The sequence below is a fragment of the Cebus imitator genome, unplaced genomic scaffold (genome assembly GCF_001604975.1).
Source record: "Cebus imitator isolate Cc_AM_T3 unplaced genomic scaffold, Cebus_imitator-1.0 Scaffold8, whole genome shotgun sequence".
NCBI lineage: Eukaryota > Metazoa > Chordata > Mammalia > Primates > Cebidae > Cebus > Cebus imitator.
The window spans coordinates 12,078,127-12,093,628 of record NW_016107323.1 but is presented as its reverse complement, the minus strand read 5'-3'; the positions used below and the strand labels follow the sequence as shown (position 1 = coordinate 12,093,628).

At 42.3% G+C, this 15,502-nt stretch overlaps 1 protein-coding gene across 2 annotated transcripts in view; it reads right to left on the bottom strand.

Moving 5' to 3' along the window:
- LOC108314525 (voltage-dependent calcium channel subunit alpha-2/delta-3) overlaps positions 1-15,502 on the bottom strand; it is an 823,636-nt gene that overhangs the window by 87,607 nt on the left and 720,527 nt on the right. For both annotated transcript variants that reach the window (XM_017543458.2, XM_037743848.1), the window contains one exon: positions 1,459-1,521. In XM_017543458.2, the coding sequence (XP_017398947.2) occupies positions 1,459-1,521 (63 nt within the window). The remainder of the gene's footprint in view (positions 1-1,458; positions 1,522-15,502) is intronic.

Sequence of the window (15,502 nt, the reverse complement as noted above, 5' to 3'; positions counted from 1 at the left end):
TCAGCCCTACATGAGTAGAGCAGAAGAATAGAGCTCCTCCTTCCAGACAACTTATTTGGGTTCTTGCTCCATAGATTCTTGAATGCCTATGTTCCTCCTCCCAGCCAAAGGGGCATATAACTATAGGCCAAAGGACTTTCCTGCTGTCTCAGGGACTGGCCTTGTTTCATAGGCCCATTCATCTCATCTAATGTCCATCGACTGTCCCCTGTCTAGTGATGTTCAGCATCAGGAGACTGGGAATGGGCATTTTGAGTCTCAACAGTGTAAGCAAGGCGCACTGAAAATTCCATAACATTCTCATAAAATAAGAGAGGAAATGAAAGCACAGTTCCTCAACTTTCCTGGAGCCCCTGTTTACAAATCACCAAACCATTCATTTCAGACCCTAAAAAGCCACACTTGAGGATGATTAACTAATTAAGCAACGAACCTAGCATACTGCTGGCTACTAAAGACTTTTAAATAATTTACAAGGGACTTCATTATAATGTATTGGTATACTCAAATATTTGAGTTAGAAGAAACCTTATATAGTCAACCGTCCTCACTGTACAGAACCTATCTAGAGGTTCAGACAAGTTAAGGAACTTGCTGATAATCCCAAAACTAGTTAAGAAAGAGCGCTGACATCAGCAACCACCTTCCTTCTCTGGTGGTGTTACTTTATTATATGCACTGTTAAACTTGTTTGTATTTTACCTTTTTTTATACGTTAATGTCATTTCTAATTTCAGGAAAAGTTTTAATGCAGCAAATCTGAATGGAAAAACCTGTTTCTCAAATACAATACCATTGACTTTAACAGTTATTTTGATTTTCAGGCAGAGTGGAGATTTCTGTGCTCAAGCTCACAGCTTGGTTTCTTTTCATCTGTCTCCCTCCTGCCCCTATGCTGCACATGGTGCAGTCAAATGAGAATATTCCTCTTCCATCTCTGGACCCTTGTCCCTTGGTGTTGAGAGCCCAAGCTGTTAATCCCTGAACTCAGATAACTGATTTTTAAAAAGCAAAAATCAGAAAAAAGCCATAAACATTATGTAGAAACATACATGTATGTGTGTACATGCATATGAAGGTGAAAAATCAGAAGGAAAAATCATCTGAAAGTTGCACAAACTATTTAAGGCACTCCACCCTTGAGGGAAAAGTTCTTTATGTGGCACAGACAACTCTAAGGCTAAGAGTTCTATAAATTGAACATTTTATGAGTGAGAGAACAGACCCTGGGCACTGTCACCCCCCTGTACCCCCCACTGGGAGGTAAGAACTCTTTGGGGCCTGCTGAGAAGCAGACTGTGGCATTCTTAGAGGGATGGAAATAAGGTTTTATAATCTCCTGCTATTACCTCCTAAATAAAGATCATTGTCTCAAAGTTTTAACACCACAATTTGTTCCCCCTAACCCAAGCACATTCTGAGCTCCTTACTTTGAGTTGGTAGAAAATTTTCACTCACCTGTGTGTAGTCTTCAGACACCAAAATAAATCCATTATTGTCTATGAGGTAACAGTTCACAGTCTAGAAAATTAAAAACAAAAAAACAAGAGCTTCAACTTCAGGCCATCACACTGCTGTTAAACGGAACGCCGTAGTTCCAACCCGAGAGAAACCTGTATTTTTGGAAGGCAACTGTTTTTAGGGAATTGCAAAAACCTGCTGGCTCTAGGCATTAAGGCCATGGTTAAGATAACCCAGGTGTTCACTCTGCAAAACTAACAAACAAAAAACACCGAACAAGTCTTGGATGATCCAGATTGGGATAAAAAGCACATGCATTAAACAATGATGAGTTACAGTTTGTCTTTTTTTTTTTTTTCCTCTATATGACGTGAATAATACTTCCCAGGAACAAAGTGCACAGAAGCCCCCGAGCCTGTATTGGCGGTTGAAGTGCAGGCTATTTCGAAAGCAAAATGCCAGCACAATGTCATTACTCTAATGATGTATTAATGAAAACACCGTGTCAGCTCAGAGGACCATCAGGGGACCAGGTAATATTTTTTAATTTGTTCATAGACTGAGGCAGGGGGGAAGGGGCAGACTTCTGTTAAAGGGGCCCCTCAGGCCTCCTAAAGGTTTTCAAACTGTGTTTTTAATTGGGAGCTGGGTTTGGGGGCAGGGCTGTTAGCTTTTGGTAGCTCATACTTATAAATTGTAGAAAGCAAGGTAAGCCCAAACCTCTGCTTCCCCCACACTACTTTAATCTCAAGTGAATGATTTGCTACAGGCTAAGTTTTAATTATAGTGCTGTGGAGTTTAAACTTAAGGTTTAATTCAGTCCTTGATGTAACTCAGTTTCTATTTATTGCAGCTTTACATACCGACTGCAACATTTAATTTGTAACATATCTTTACTCTGAGCTAAATTCCGCCTAGCTCCAGGCCACCACCGGGCTGATGTTTTCTGGGATATTTGCCTATCCGCAGGGTTGGTTCTGGTTAGGCACAAAAGGGCAGCAGTGAGCTGGTCAGAAAGGTCCATCCTTTATTACTAGACAGTGACTGCAGAATCAACAGAAAATTAAAAGCCCTGCTAGCAGCCTTTATAAAAGGGTTGGCTGCTATGGTGAACAGCAGAGCTTCTCGTGATCATACAAAGGAATCAGAAGAATTACTTGGGTAACCTGTTCACAACCTTGTTATTGAAGAAGCTCTCCTCGGCCTCAGGGAAACTACCTTGGTTTTGGTGGGAGTCTCGATAAACTTTCCCCATTGTCAGGAGACAGCATTATGGAAACAATCTCACAGAGCTGTGTTTCCAATATGGTAGCCACCAGCCTTATGCAAATTTAAATTTAATTTCAACTTAATTAAAAGCAACTAAAAATTCAGTTTCTTAGTTACACAAGTCACATTTCAAGGGTTCCACAGCTACCTCTGGTTAGTGGCTACACTTTTGGACATTTCCATCTCTGTGGAAAGTTCTTTTGGACAGTAATGCCTTAGATTATACTAGTACTACAATGAGTTTTAACTTAGCCTACATTGGGTCATAATAGACAAATCCTTGCTGACCTAAATATCACTGTCAGAGGTATTTGAACCAGAGCAATTCCATCTTTAGGGGCTGGAGAAAATGAGTCTGAGACCTACTGGGCTGCATTCCCAGGAAGTTAAGGCATTCTAAGCCACAGGATGGGATAGGAGGTCAGTATAACATACAGGTCATAAAGACCTTACTGATACAACAGGTGGCAGTAAAACAGCTGGCTAAAAACCTACCAAAACCAAGATGGTGATGAGCGTGACCTCTGGTCATCTTCACTGCTATACTCCCAGCAGCGCCGTGACAGTGAACAGACGTCACGGCAATGTCAAGAAGTGACCCTATATGGTCTAAAAAGGGGAGGCATGAATAATACACCCCTTGTTTAGCCTACAATTTCAAAAAAACCTTAAAAATGGGCAACCAGCAGCCCTCAGGGATGCTCTGCCTACAGTGTAACCATTCTTGATCCCTTTTCTTTCCTACAAAACTTGTTTTCAAGTTGCTTTATGGACTTGCTCTGAATTCTTTCGTACATGAGATCCAAGAACCATCTCTTGGGGTCTGCATCAGGACCCTTTGCAGTAACATCTTTCTGGTGAATCCCAAAGGGATGATACAGAAGAGACCCCCGACCCAATTGGCTGACTTTGGGTAAGTGGGGTGCATCAACCTGGGTAAAGAATGGACTTGGGTTAGAGACCCAACTTAGGGGAGTTAGAATCTCTCCTAAGACAGAGTGGGTTAAAAGCTCCTATTAATGAAAGGCAAGGACACTTGCTCGGACTTGCGTTCAAGGCTCAACTTAGGAAAGTTAGAGTCCTTCCTAGGATTTAGGGGGTTAGAGGAGCCTCTCAGTAAAGCTCCTCTTGGCTAAGAATGGGTTTGGCACTATGGAATGTTAACTACTATTCTCTTTGGATTAATCTGTCTTGCATTTTTTGCTGAGGGCTATGGATGACAGGATGAGACATGTATAGGACAATGGGACATAGGGAGTTTTTTCCTCCCCCCAAAAAGAGAAACTTGAGAGCTGATGAGACTGCTGGAGAAGATCCCTTCACTACCAACAAGTGGCAGCCTAAACTTTTCAGTTTGACTGCAATAGGTGGGTCTTCCTCTGGTCTGGCTGAGCTCTTCACCTTCCCCACCCGGTGTCAGGCAATGCTTTCCTCTCTCTCCTTTCCCTTTATGTTTTCTGTAACTCAAGGCCACCATATTGCCCAGAGGCACCAAGTTGAAACTCCTGGTGGGAGGTTGGATTAACAGTGATGAGGCCCAATGGACGGCAAGTATGAGTGTTGCCAGTTTGATACTGGGCACTAAGCAGAGGGGCTAATGTCTGTGTTTTGTCGCATGTATTTTGCTCTGGGCAGAATGGAAAAAGGTAATTTTCCTTTGTGTTGTGGCTTGGCTCCTAGGGCTGTGGTGCAGCCAGCCAGGTCACTAGGGCTGCCCAGGGAAAGGGAACCCAGAAGCCTGGCATGCCAGTAAGAGCGTAAGAATTTCTTACCAGTCAAACTTCTAGCCTCTTTCTCTCTCCCTCTCGCTCTCTTTCCCTCCCTCTCGTTCTCTCTCTCTGTACAAACAGGTTGAAGGGATGGTAAAAGTCACTGTTTAGGTAAAAGTCCTCTGTGTAGGATTTACCTCTGTTAGGTAAAAATCCTCTGTAAAGTTTTGATTAATAGGAAAAAGGATTCATGAGGCTAGTCTTAAACTGCAGTGAATCTGGGGTGCTTTGTGTGTCTTTCTGTATTGTTCTGTCATAAAAGAGTGGTAGTCTAGGATAAAATGCCAACCTAGGACTCCCATAAGCCTGCTGTTCAAGATGGCCCAACTAAAAACTTTGCTGCATAAACTGGAAAAAAAAAAAACACAAAAACTGAATGACATTTTCCTGCTGTCTTGTATGTCCTTGGAAACCTGACCTTGTAACCATGTGGCCGTGCTTTCTCTTTTCACAGTAGCAGCATAGGTTCAGGGTTCAATCCCTGGTTTAGGAAAGGAGTCCTTTATCTTCAGCCTGTTTGTGTATTTATATGTGTTGTATGTGCAATATGAAAGAACTCTGGCTTAAAAATGATAGGTGCTTAAATAAAATATTCTAAGAAAAATAAAAAGTATAATGTCATTTAGTTCAGGTGACTTGAGCAATCTTTGGGAAATAAAGACAGTTTTAAAGATTATTGATAAAATAAAAATATCTTAAAAAATCTAAACATTTGGTCTAAATTATGCAGGTCAGATATTAGGTTTGCTAAATGTTTTAAGGTCATGAACTGCTTCTTTGACTTTTGAAAATTGTTCAGCTTACCTATTTTGGAGCATTAGATTCTAGATAAGGCCTGGGGACATGCGGAGAGTCATGCCCTCTAGCTATGCTGGAAAAAGTCAGACACCTTATGGTGTCCTAGGCTCGACACCTAGCATATAATTAAAATCCCTTACTTACCAAGGTTTTTACTAAAAGTAAAAGTTGCTAAGAGTTAACACTGTAACATGTACTTGAGACTACTAAGGAAACAGTTCTACATGCAGGGTGTATAAAAGTAAAACACACTTTTGGTAAAAAGATAAGAAGTCATGGGAATGTGTTTTTCTGCCTAGATTAAAGGGTTAAAGGACTATTTTAAATTAGGATAAAGCCAAAAGTTTGAATGAGTTGTGGAAGGTTTGTAAAAAATTAATTGTAAAAGAAATGCTGTGTGTGCACACTGACTAAAGTAAAAGAGATATTATTCAGTTTTTCTGTAAATTGAACACTGGAATAAATGCACAATATGTTTTCTTAGAACACTGATCTGCTCTTTCATTAAAAAATGTAAAGGGTCGCCTGTAATCCCAGCACTTTGGGAGGCCGAGGCGGGTGGATCATGAGGTCAAGAGATTGAGATCATCCTGGTCAACATGGTGAAACCCCGTCTCTACTAAAAATACAAAAAATTATCTGAGCATGGTGGTGCATGCCTGTAATCCCAGCTACTCAGGAGGCTGAGGCAGGAGAATTGCCTGAATCCAGGAGGCGGAGGTTGCGGTGAGCCGAGATCATGCCATCGCGCTCCAGCCTGGGTAACAAGAGCAAAACTCCGTCTCACAAAAAAAAAAAAAAAGTAAGGGTTATACAAAGTTTATGAAATTCTTACTTTATGGTAAAACTGATTAAGACTGAATATATTTGTCTATATGGTTTTACTAAGAATTGGATTTAACATTAACGTTACACTAATGCAAAGGTAAAACTTGGCTTATTTGGTATGGAAATCATAACAGGAGGCATTATCAAATGCGAAATAGTGTTTGGCTTTCTTTGGTTTGTATTTGTATAAATGTGTTATTGGTATGTGTTTCAAAATTGTAAGAAGCTTCTATAATTCTAACACAGTTTAGTATATGTATTAATAGTTATAATTGTTACATCAAATTTGTGTGCCACAGAAGTAACCAAATTTCCTTGTCAATTGTGGCCTTAATAGTGGCTATCCTAAGATTTTTTATCATCCACAGATAATTGTCTTGTTTTAATCTACTTCAAAAGGTGGTTTATAATGTACTATACAATTCTGACAGGTGCTATGGAATGCAGGTTTCTGATAACATTGGAGATTGCGACATTAGAATAGAGAAAAAAACTTTCAGGACTCACCTAGAGAGCTGAAAAGTTCATGACAGAACAGGAGTCAACTCCATGAACTGAACTCATAAAAAACTGAATTTTTATTTTATTTTTTTACTTTTTTGCTTAAGAACATTGCTGATTCTGTTTTCCAGGGCCAAGAAAACTTTTCTTTTGCACTATTTACAGCTTTTAACAATCAAGTACAGTATACTTCTGTGAAAAAAAGATTTAGAGTATATTTGTTTCTCTCTACCTGATTTCTCCAGAATTTGGAAACTATTTGAGAGTATCTTAACTTATGGCAATATAGTTCTTTGCCCTGTTATAAAAGAAAACATTCTTACTTCAGTGCAGTAAGAATCTGTTGTCTTCTGTAACAGGACACAATTGGAGAAACTGGTTGTTTTACCAAGGCTTTGACTGGAATGGTGTGTTTTCTTTTAAGGAATCAAACGTGACTTAGAGAGCCAAGAAAAGCCCTTGAAAAACTAGCCCCATACCTGTCTATACAGTCCCTGTACAGGGTTCCTGGCCTGTGGTAAATAAAGGATGTCACTTTCTGAAAGGCCCAGGAGCCCCAAGTTATGTTGGGACCTCATGAGGAGAGGAATTTATTCAATTCATAAGTATTTGAGGTACAAACCCATAGCTAGCCTTGGCTTTAAACAAAGCCTTATCTGAAATTTCTTCTGTGGAACAAAATTTCATGAAAGGCAATTTAAAAAGCCTATGTGAAAAATAATTATTCTTGCTGCACTTTATACAAATAATCAGGCCAAGTATATTAAAGCAAGTCAGTCTTACCATGATTTGTCTCTAGTAAAAATGAAAAACCATAGAGAGAAAACTTATGTTTCAAGAAATATGGTATACCTGTTATTAAATTCTAGTCTCATCAGTTGACTTTAAGGATTTTTTTCCTGCAATTTAGACTAATCTTCTTTATTCCTGTGAACCAACCAGTGGTCTCTGACCGATACTCAGAAGAAACAAGAGGGATGGGTAATGTAAAAATCTGGATCAAGGCCGGGCGCGGTGGCTCAAGCCTGTAATCCCAGCACTTTGGGAGGCCGAGGCGGGTGGATCACGAGGTCAAGAGATCGAGACCATCCTGGTCAACATAGCGAAACCCCGTCTCTACTAAAAATACAAAAATTCAGCTGGGCATGGTGGCACGTGCCTGTAATCCCAGCTACTCAGGAGGCTGAGGCAGGAGAATTGCCTGAACCCAGGAAACGGAGGTTGCGGTGAGCCAAGATCGTGCCATTGCACTCCAGCCTGGGTAACGAGAGCGAAACTCCGTCTCAAAAAAAAAAAAAAAAAAAAAATCTGGATCAATATCTGAATTCTGGGCATGCACTGGAATCAGCTAGCAACCCCATATCAGCTTGGTTCCAATAGTTGCGCAGTTCATGGAAAGCCTTCTCATTTAGTTTACTTGGGATCATTTTACTTATTTTGTTTTGCTGTTTTGGAATACATTGCTATTGCACTCCTTGTGTAGAAATGCTGGACAAGCTTACTGAATGTTTTTTTTAACTGAGCACTTATTGATCATCTAGATATCACCTTTTGTTAGAGCTATGACCAACCCAAATGCCCATCAATGATAGACTGGATAGGGAAAATGTGGCACATATACACCATGGAATATTATGCAGCCATCAAAAACGATGAGTTTGGGTCCTTTGTAGGGACATGAATGAACCTGGAAACCATCATTCTCAGCAAACTGACAGAAGAGCAGAAGATCAAACACCGCATGTTCTCACTCATAGGCGGGTGTTGAACAATGAGAACACATGGACACAGGGAGGGGAGCACGACACACTGGGGTCAGTTGGGGGGAAATAGGGGAGGGATGGTGAGGGGTGGGGAGCTGGGGAGAGATAGCAAGGGGAGAAATGCCAGATGTAGGTGATGGGGAGGAAGGCAGCAAATCACACTGCCACATGTGTACCTATGCAACAATTTTGCATGTTCTTCACATGTACCCCAAAACCTAAAATGCAATAAAATAAATGGGGGGGAAAAAAAGGCAAGTTGATAAAAATAAAAAATAAAATTAAAAAAAAAATAACTCAGAGCTATGAATGGCCCTTGCCGTATCAATGCTTTCTGACTGAACTCCTCTCTACCCTGAATGCAAGAGACCCAATAGTTAGGCAGGAATGGCATCACCCCTATTCAGCATGAAGAAGTTACAGAAGACAGATCTTAACCTCCCCTGCAACCTTTAGGATTAAGGTTTTCTTATAAAAGGTAAGGGGGAAATGTCAGAGGTGTTTGAACCAGAGCAGCTCCATCTTGAATAGGGGCTGGGTTAAACAAGACTGAGACCTGCTGGGCTGCATTTCCAGACAGTTAAGGCATTCTAAGTCACAGGATGAGATAGGAGGTCACCAGAAGATACGGTCATAAAGACTTTGCTGATAAACAAGTTGCAGTAAAAAAAGCTAGCTAAAACCCACCAAAAACAAGATGGCAAGAAGAGTGACCTCTGGTCATCCTCACTGCTGCTCTCCCACCAGCACCATTACAGTTTACAAATGCCACGGCAATGTCAGGAAGATACCCTCTATGGTCTAAAAAGGAGAGGCATGAATAATCCGCCCATTGTTTAGCATATCATCAAGAAATAACCATAAAAATGGGCAACCAGCAGCCATTAGGGCTGCTCTGCCTATGGAATAGCCATCCTTTCATTCCTTTACGTTTTTAATAAACTTATGTTCACTTTACAGACATGCCCTGAATTATTTCTTGTGTGAGGTCCAAGAACCCTCTCTTGGGGTCTGGATTGGGGCCCCTTTCTGGTAGCATCATGATGCTCACTCTGCAGACACAGACTCTGAAGCAAGGGGAGGTTAACCTCTGTTGAATTAGTAAATATGTGTTGAGTACAGAAGTGGCCTCCATATTCAGATATTGTCAATATTCAAATCCCCACAGTTGCATATGGTGCCACAAATCATCATAACCTCTACTCCTAAGTATAAAATTAGTTCCTACGCCAGTATCTCTAACTAATTAGTACTCTTGCTATTAGACCTACATCTTTGGTCAATATCTCTCTGTTTGCCTAACATTGTAAATATTGAGCAATGCAATACAGGTACAAGGTACAAAGTCAATTGGAAATCTTGAGAAAGACGCAAGATGTGAAGTCCATGAAAGTAATGTTGAACAGCTCCAATCACACAGGAAGCCACCGGCACATTAGAATCTGTCAGAGGCAGAAACATGAAAAACTACTTGCTACAGATAAGACATGAGAAGTACTTCCAAGGAGAATAATTTCAACAGCAAGGGAATAAGAAAAACACCTGGGAAAACAGATCAAATTATTTACTATATCTGACCCTTTTTGTGGTCATTCTGAGAAAAATCAAATGTAAAGTGAAGGATTCAATATTGTGCTGTTTTATCATCTTATCAGAAACACTAAACTCCTGGCCCCTAAAACCCCACTACATTTGTTTCTTTGGAAAATTAGAGGACAGCTGCAATTATAACCTAAATTTATTTAAAAAATAAACAGTTTCATACTTTCCACTTTATTTAGAGACAAATCTTCAAAATAACTTTTCATTATTTTCTGTAAACATCTGGTTCTTTTTCCGACCTCTCTTTTTAGAATGAGGTCCTCCTTATAATGCTCCTTATCATAGCCAGCACCAGTAGAAAGGAGGTCAGAAGACTCACTTCTCAGGCACCTGCCCTGCTCCTCCCACTTCTGGTGTGGAAGGAACAGAGGTGAGAGCTCTGAAGTAGGAGGAAACACTGTTTTAACTCAGAACTTGGAAAACCAAGCTCCAAAAATAGGGGAGTGGCCACCTTGGGAGAATACCAGATGAAAACTATCACACAAAAGGTTTTTAATAAAACACGATTGCCACTAATAACAATAACAACGTAAGAAGAAGAATAAGGAGAATGGCAGCTACAGGAGGACATCAACTCATGCAAACCTCACTTTTCAGTCAAGCAGGGGATTTTTCTCTTGGAAAGAAGAGAAAACTGAGCCCCAGAGTGATGTTTTCTCCAAGGTCACACACATCTAAGTGAGATCTGCGTCCACTGCTATGGGACTCCAAAGCCCACACTCCTTCTACTGGCTGACTCCCACGCCTACTTTCTAAAAGACGGCAAGACACAGATAGGGTCTCAGGGTCCTGCCTGCTCATGGAAGGCTTTCCTTATTTGAAAAAAGCAATCCCTTTATATAATGTGTATATGTGTGTATCCATTTCTATACCTATATGTATATCTATATCTAATCTCTAGATATCTAAGACAGATCTTGTCTGTCACCTACTACCAAAGGAAACCACAACAAATGGCAGAAAAATCAACATACCAAGTGTCTGGGGTGTTATTATTGTGGCTGAAAGCAAGTAAAAACAATAAAAGTGACTGATGTCTGGGTCAGTTTAGTCAAGTGGTATCAACCCCAATTATAGGCTCCTAGACTCCCTGAGCATAGCAATTCTTAAGCTAATATCTGAACCAAGACATGGCTTAGGACGACTTTTCTATCCATCTCCACCACTCGCTAAGGAATAATCTACGGAAGAAAAAAATAAGTCCATTATTGGCTAGAGTCTAAACATACACTTAATGAACTTCTCATTTTGGTAAGATTGGTCTACACGCTGCCAAACAATGATAGGAAGAGGAACAAGGGGAGAACTGGCCAGGGCTCCTGAAGGACAACATGCCTAAGCTTCCATGTTTTTCCAGAGGGGCCACTTTTGTTGTTGTTGTTGTTGTTTTGAGACAGAGTCTCACTCTGTGGCCCAGGCTGGAGTATGGTGGCGTGATCTCAGCTCGCTGCAACCTCTGCCTCCTGGACTCAAGTGATTCTCCTGTCTCAGCCACCCAAGCAGCTGGGATTACAGGCATGCACTACCACGCCCAGATAATTTTTCCGTATTTTTAAAAATAGAGACAGGGTTTCACCACGTTTCCCAGGCTGGTCTTGAACTCCTGACCTCAAGTGATCCTTCTGCCTTGGCCTCCCAAAGTGCTGGGATTACAGGCGTGAGCCACTGTACCTGGCCTGGGCCTCACACATTCCCCAGCAGTGGGCACATTTCCTGTGCATGGGCTGGGGAACAGCATTTATTTCTGCTACACTGAGTACCAGTTGATATTTATTTCTTGTACCATGCTTCTATTTCACACTATTCAAATCAACTTTCCCCCCTTATATTCAGATTCCAGGACAGAAATCTGGCAGCAGAGAAGATGCCCCACTTGTTCATGGCTAACTTTGAATTCCAAGGTTACACTGAGTATAATAAGGCTTCTGCATCATATTAAGTAAGAAACAGGCAGTGCCAACATTGGGATTTACAAATCACTGAGAAAAACCACAGGTCCAAGGCAGGGTGCTTTGTCAGTGATACAGATCTAGATCACTGAATCTGAAAGGTGTCACTGCATTTTCCTTCCTTCCTTCCCTTCTTCTGTCCCTTTCCTTCTTCCCTCCTTCCCTTAATGTCTTCCTTCCTTCCCCCTTCTTTCCCTTCCTTCCTTTCTTCCTCCCTCCTTTCCTCCCTCCTTCCCCCTACCCCCTCCCCTCCCTTCTCTCTCCTTTGTCTGGCTCTGTCGCCCAGGCTGCAGAGGAGTGGCCTGTGATCTGGGCTCACTGTACTCTCCTGTCTCTTGGGTTCAAGCAATTCTCCTGCCTCAGCCTCCTGAGTAGCTGGGACTACAGGTATGCACCACAACGCCCGGCTACTCTACGTATTTTTAGGAAAGATGGCATTTCACCATGTTGGCCAGGCTGGTCTCAAATTCCTGACCTCAAGTGAACTGCCTGCCTCGGCCTCCTAAAGTGCTGGATTACAGGTGTGAGCCACTGCCCCCAGCCGCATTTTCTTTATAGGTACTGCTGTTACTTTGCCTAGCTATAAATATTAAAAGGCAAATTTAGTGACAAGAGATGACTTTCTAAATAGACCTCCCCGTCAATGACCACTTGGATTAAATTATTATTGAGAAGTATAGAGGAGTGGATGGAGTAAGCCCACTGGAGTTAAGGGGTCAGAGTGCTGGGTTTATGGATAAATCAGGACAGAATTAGCTAGCATCCGGTCTGATCAAATGTTTTTTCTATGTCACTTTACAATAAATAATGTTCAATTGCCTTCTCCATATGGCCTGTCCAATACAAGGAAAAAGGGGAGGTATTTTCTCAGCTTTCCCTCACTGTGCTACCCTAAGCCCACCATCTTAAACGATGTCTGTCTGTCACCCTGCCCCAAGGGTGCACTAACAGGTTGAAGAGCTTGAAGAAATTAGGGGCTCAAACAGGCCCTGTAAGCACCTACTCCACAGCTACCTTTGGCAAAACATCTGGAGATGAGGTTGTTCTAAAAATGCAGCAATAAAGGGTGGGGGTAGAGAGCACAGAGAGAAGTTGATGTTTTAAAGTACGCATCATTCTGCAACTATTGGATGGCTCGGTATTACTCAGAGAAGTCTGATTCTTGGTCACAGAGGCAGATCAGGTAGATACCTGAAGTTAAAGCCCCAACCCAGGTCGTGGGAATTGGGCAGTCACAGATTAGAAGGGCAGGGTGCCTGGGAGTGACAAATGGCAGTACTAACCCTGTGTCCACTGGAACGCGTACTAGCCCAAAGGATAAGGCACCAGTCTTAGAATCAGAGAATGACATTTGCTATCCATGTGACCTCGAACAAAGTCTAAGCCTCCGAGTCTGTTTTCTGATCTGAAAGATGGAGATAGCAACAACTATTCCATAAGGTTGCTGAGAAGATTAAATGGGAGTGTACATTTAAAGTACTGAGCATAGTACCTCGTGCACGGTAAGTCCTCCAAGAACACAGGCTTACATCTGCTCAGCAAATGTTTATTGGTCACCTACGACGTGTCATTTTTACAAGCATCCTAATGCTACAATTTTACAGATTTTCAGAAAGGGAAGTTGTTACACAGTTCATAGCAGGAGGTCCTGGCAGACTAGCTGAGCTTTTTTGCTTTTTGTTTTGCCTTTTGTTTTGAAGGATGCCTTTTGTTTGCTTCGATTGGTGAAACAACTTACTTAGAAAGCTGGTTTCGTACCGCCTGTTGTCTTCATTTGCAGTGAGAGAGGGAGAGGCACACACACACTAGGTTCCTGCATCTGAGAGTGGGGCCTGAATCTCTGTACCTCAGGCTCAGGAAGGTGCCACTCCTTGCTGCTTTTCTCCAGGTCTCGTGATCCAACCCCTGGTCTTTCCACTGTGGAATACACTGATGCTTATTTCAATCATTTGCTCTACCTTTTCATTAACTAATGATCGTAGCAAAAGACTGTCTTTTGAAAAAATTTATTGCAGAGGGGTAACCTGGGAAAGACGTGCTCAGTAGGGGTCACCTGTGGCCCCTCGCCCGTCCTCTGTCGCTATTCCAAGGATCCTCAAACCCACCCTCTCGCTGAGCTGGTTGGTCCAACACGCAGGCGCCTGGCTGCCTCGAGGCAGCCCATCTCCTCGCCCTGTCATAATTCAAGCAGGTCTTTCTGATGCCAGAGGAAATGCTTACAAGGCCGTGAAAAGTCTTAGAGATATTTAATAGGGGATATGAGTCTCTATTCCTTTGGGACAAGAAAGAGTAGAGCTGACTTTGATCATGAAGGTTTCGATCCTCTCACTGCCCTCACTCACACCTCTTCCAATGCCTCAGTAGGAAACACCTTCTCACCTTCCACTGTCTTTGCCAATTCCTGGTGCTCTCATCAGATGAGAAGTGTTGCAAAGGTGAGTGGAAGAAGAGACTGAATGCAGCGAGGAAAGCCTAGCACCTACAGGTCAGACTGAGATTAGAGGTGAACTCGACCCTCGTCCCTCCCTTCTGACCTGAATGCTAACCGTGTTTTCCTTGACCCCAGTGACTCTTTGCCACTTCAGTGCCTCTACAGTGGTGCCCTCTGCTTGCAAAGCTCTTCTCGGGCTTTAGGAATTGTCTTCAATGTCATCTTCCTCCGTTGACTTAAATGTCAGAGGAGCCTTCCCAGACCACTGCATGTCAGTTCACTCTGCAAAAGTTATCACAACTGATGATCAGGTAAGTTTCTCTCTCCTGCTAACCAGTAAGCTCTAGGAGAGCAGGGCCATTTCTGACTTTGCTTCCCATTGAATGCCCAGTGCTCAGCCAGGCACCAGGTGCCTAAGAAGGGTTCGGTAAACATGTCTTAAAGGAAGGAGTGAGTGTGTGAACTGCTGCCTCAATGGCTCTGAAGTTAACATTCACCCTGGGTGAAATGGGGCTCCTTAACAGTTGGCCCCATGGTCAGGTCCTCCAGGTACCATGGCTCAGGCTCTGACTAGACCAACCAAAGATGCACCTCTACAAGACGGCAGAGCATCTGGCACACTGGCTCCACCTACCAGCCAGGGCACTTCTGCCAAGGCCCAGAGAGTGCACTTATGGGGGAGACAAAGGGGCTGGAGTGGATTGATTTATGGCTAAGTATGTCTGATAAGCCTGAGGAGTTGGGCCAGGTCATCAGTGCAGTGGAGAAGCCAGAAGCCCTGAATGTAATGAGCCCCCACAGCTGTTTTTAATGGGGACCTGATTATTTGAGGGCAGTTAGGGGAGAGGAGGAACATGGTCTCACATGCCTAATTAAAAGTTATAAGAAAGAGAATGACACATGGCTAGAGTCTGCTGAAACACCGAGAAGGCAGGGCTGACTTTTCTATTTAAAACAGTGTCAATTCTTCCCAAATCATTTTATGAGACCAACATCATCCTGATTCCAAAACCCAGCAGAGACTCAACAAGAAAAGAAAACTTCAGGCCAATATCCATGATGAACATAGATGCAAAAATCTTCAATAAAATACTGACAAGCCGATTGCAACAGCACATCAAAAAGCTTATC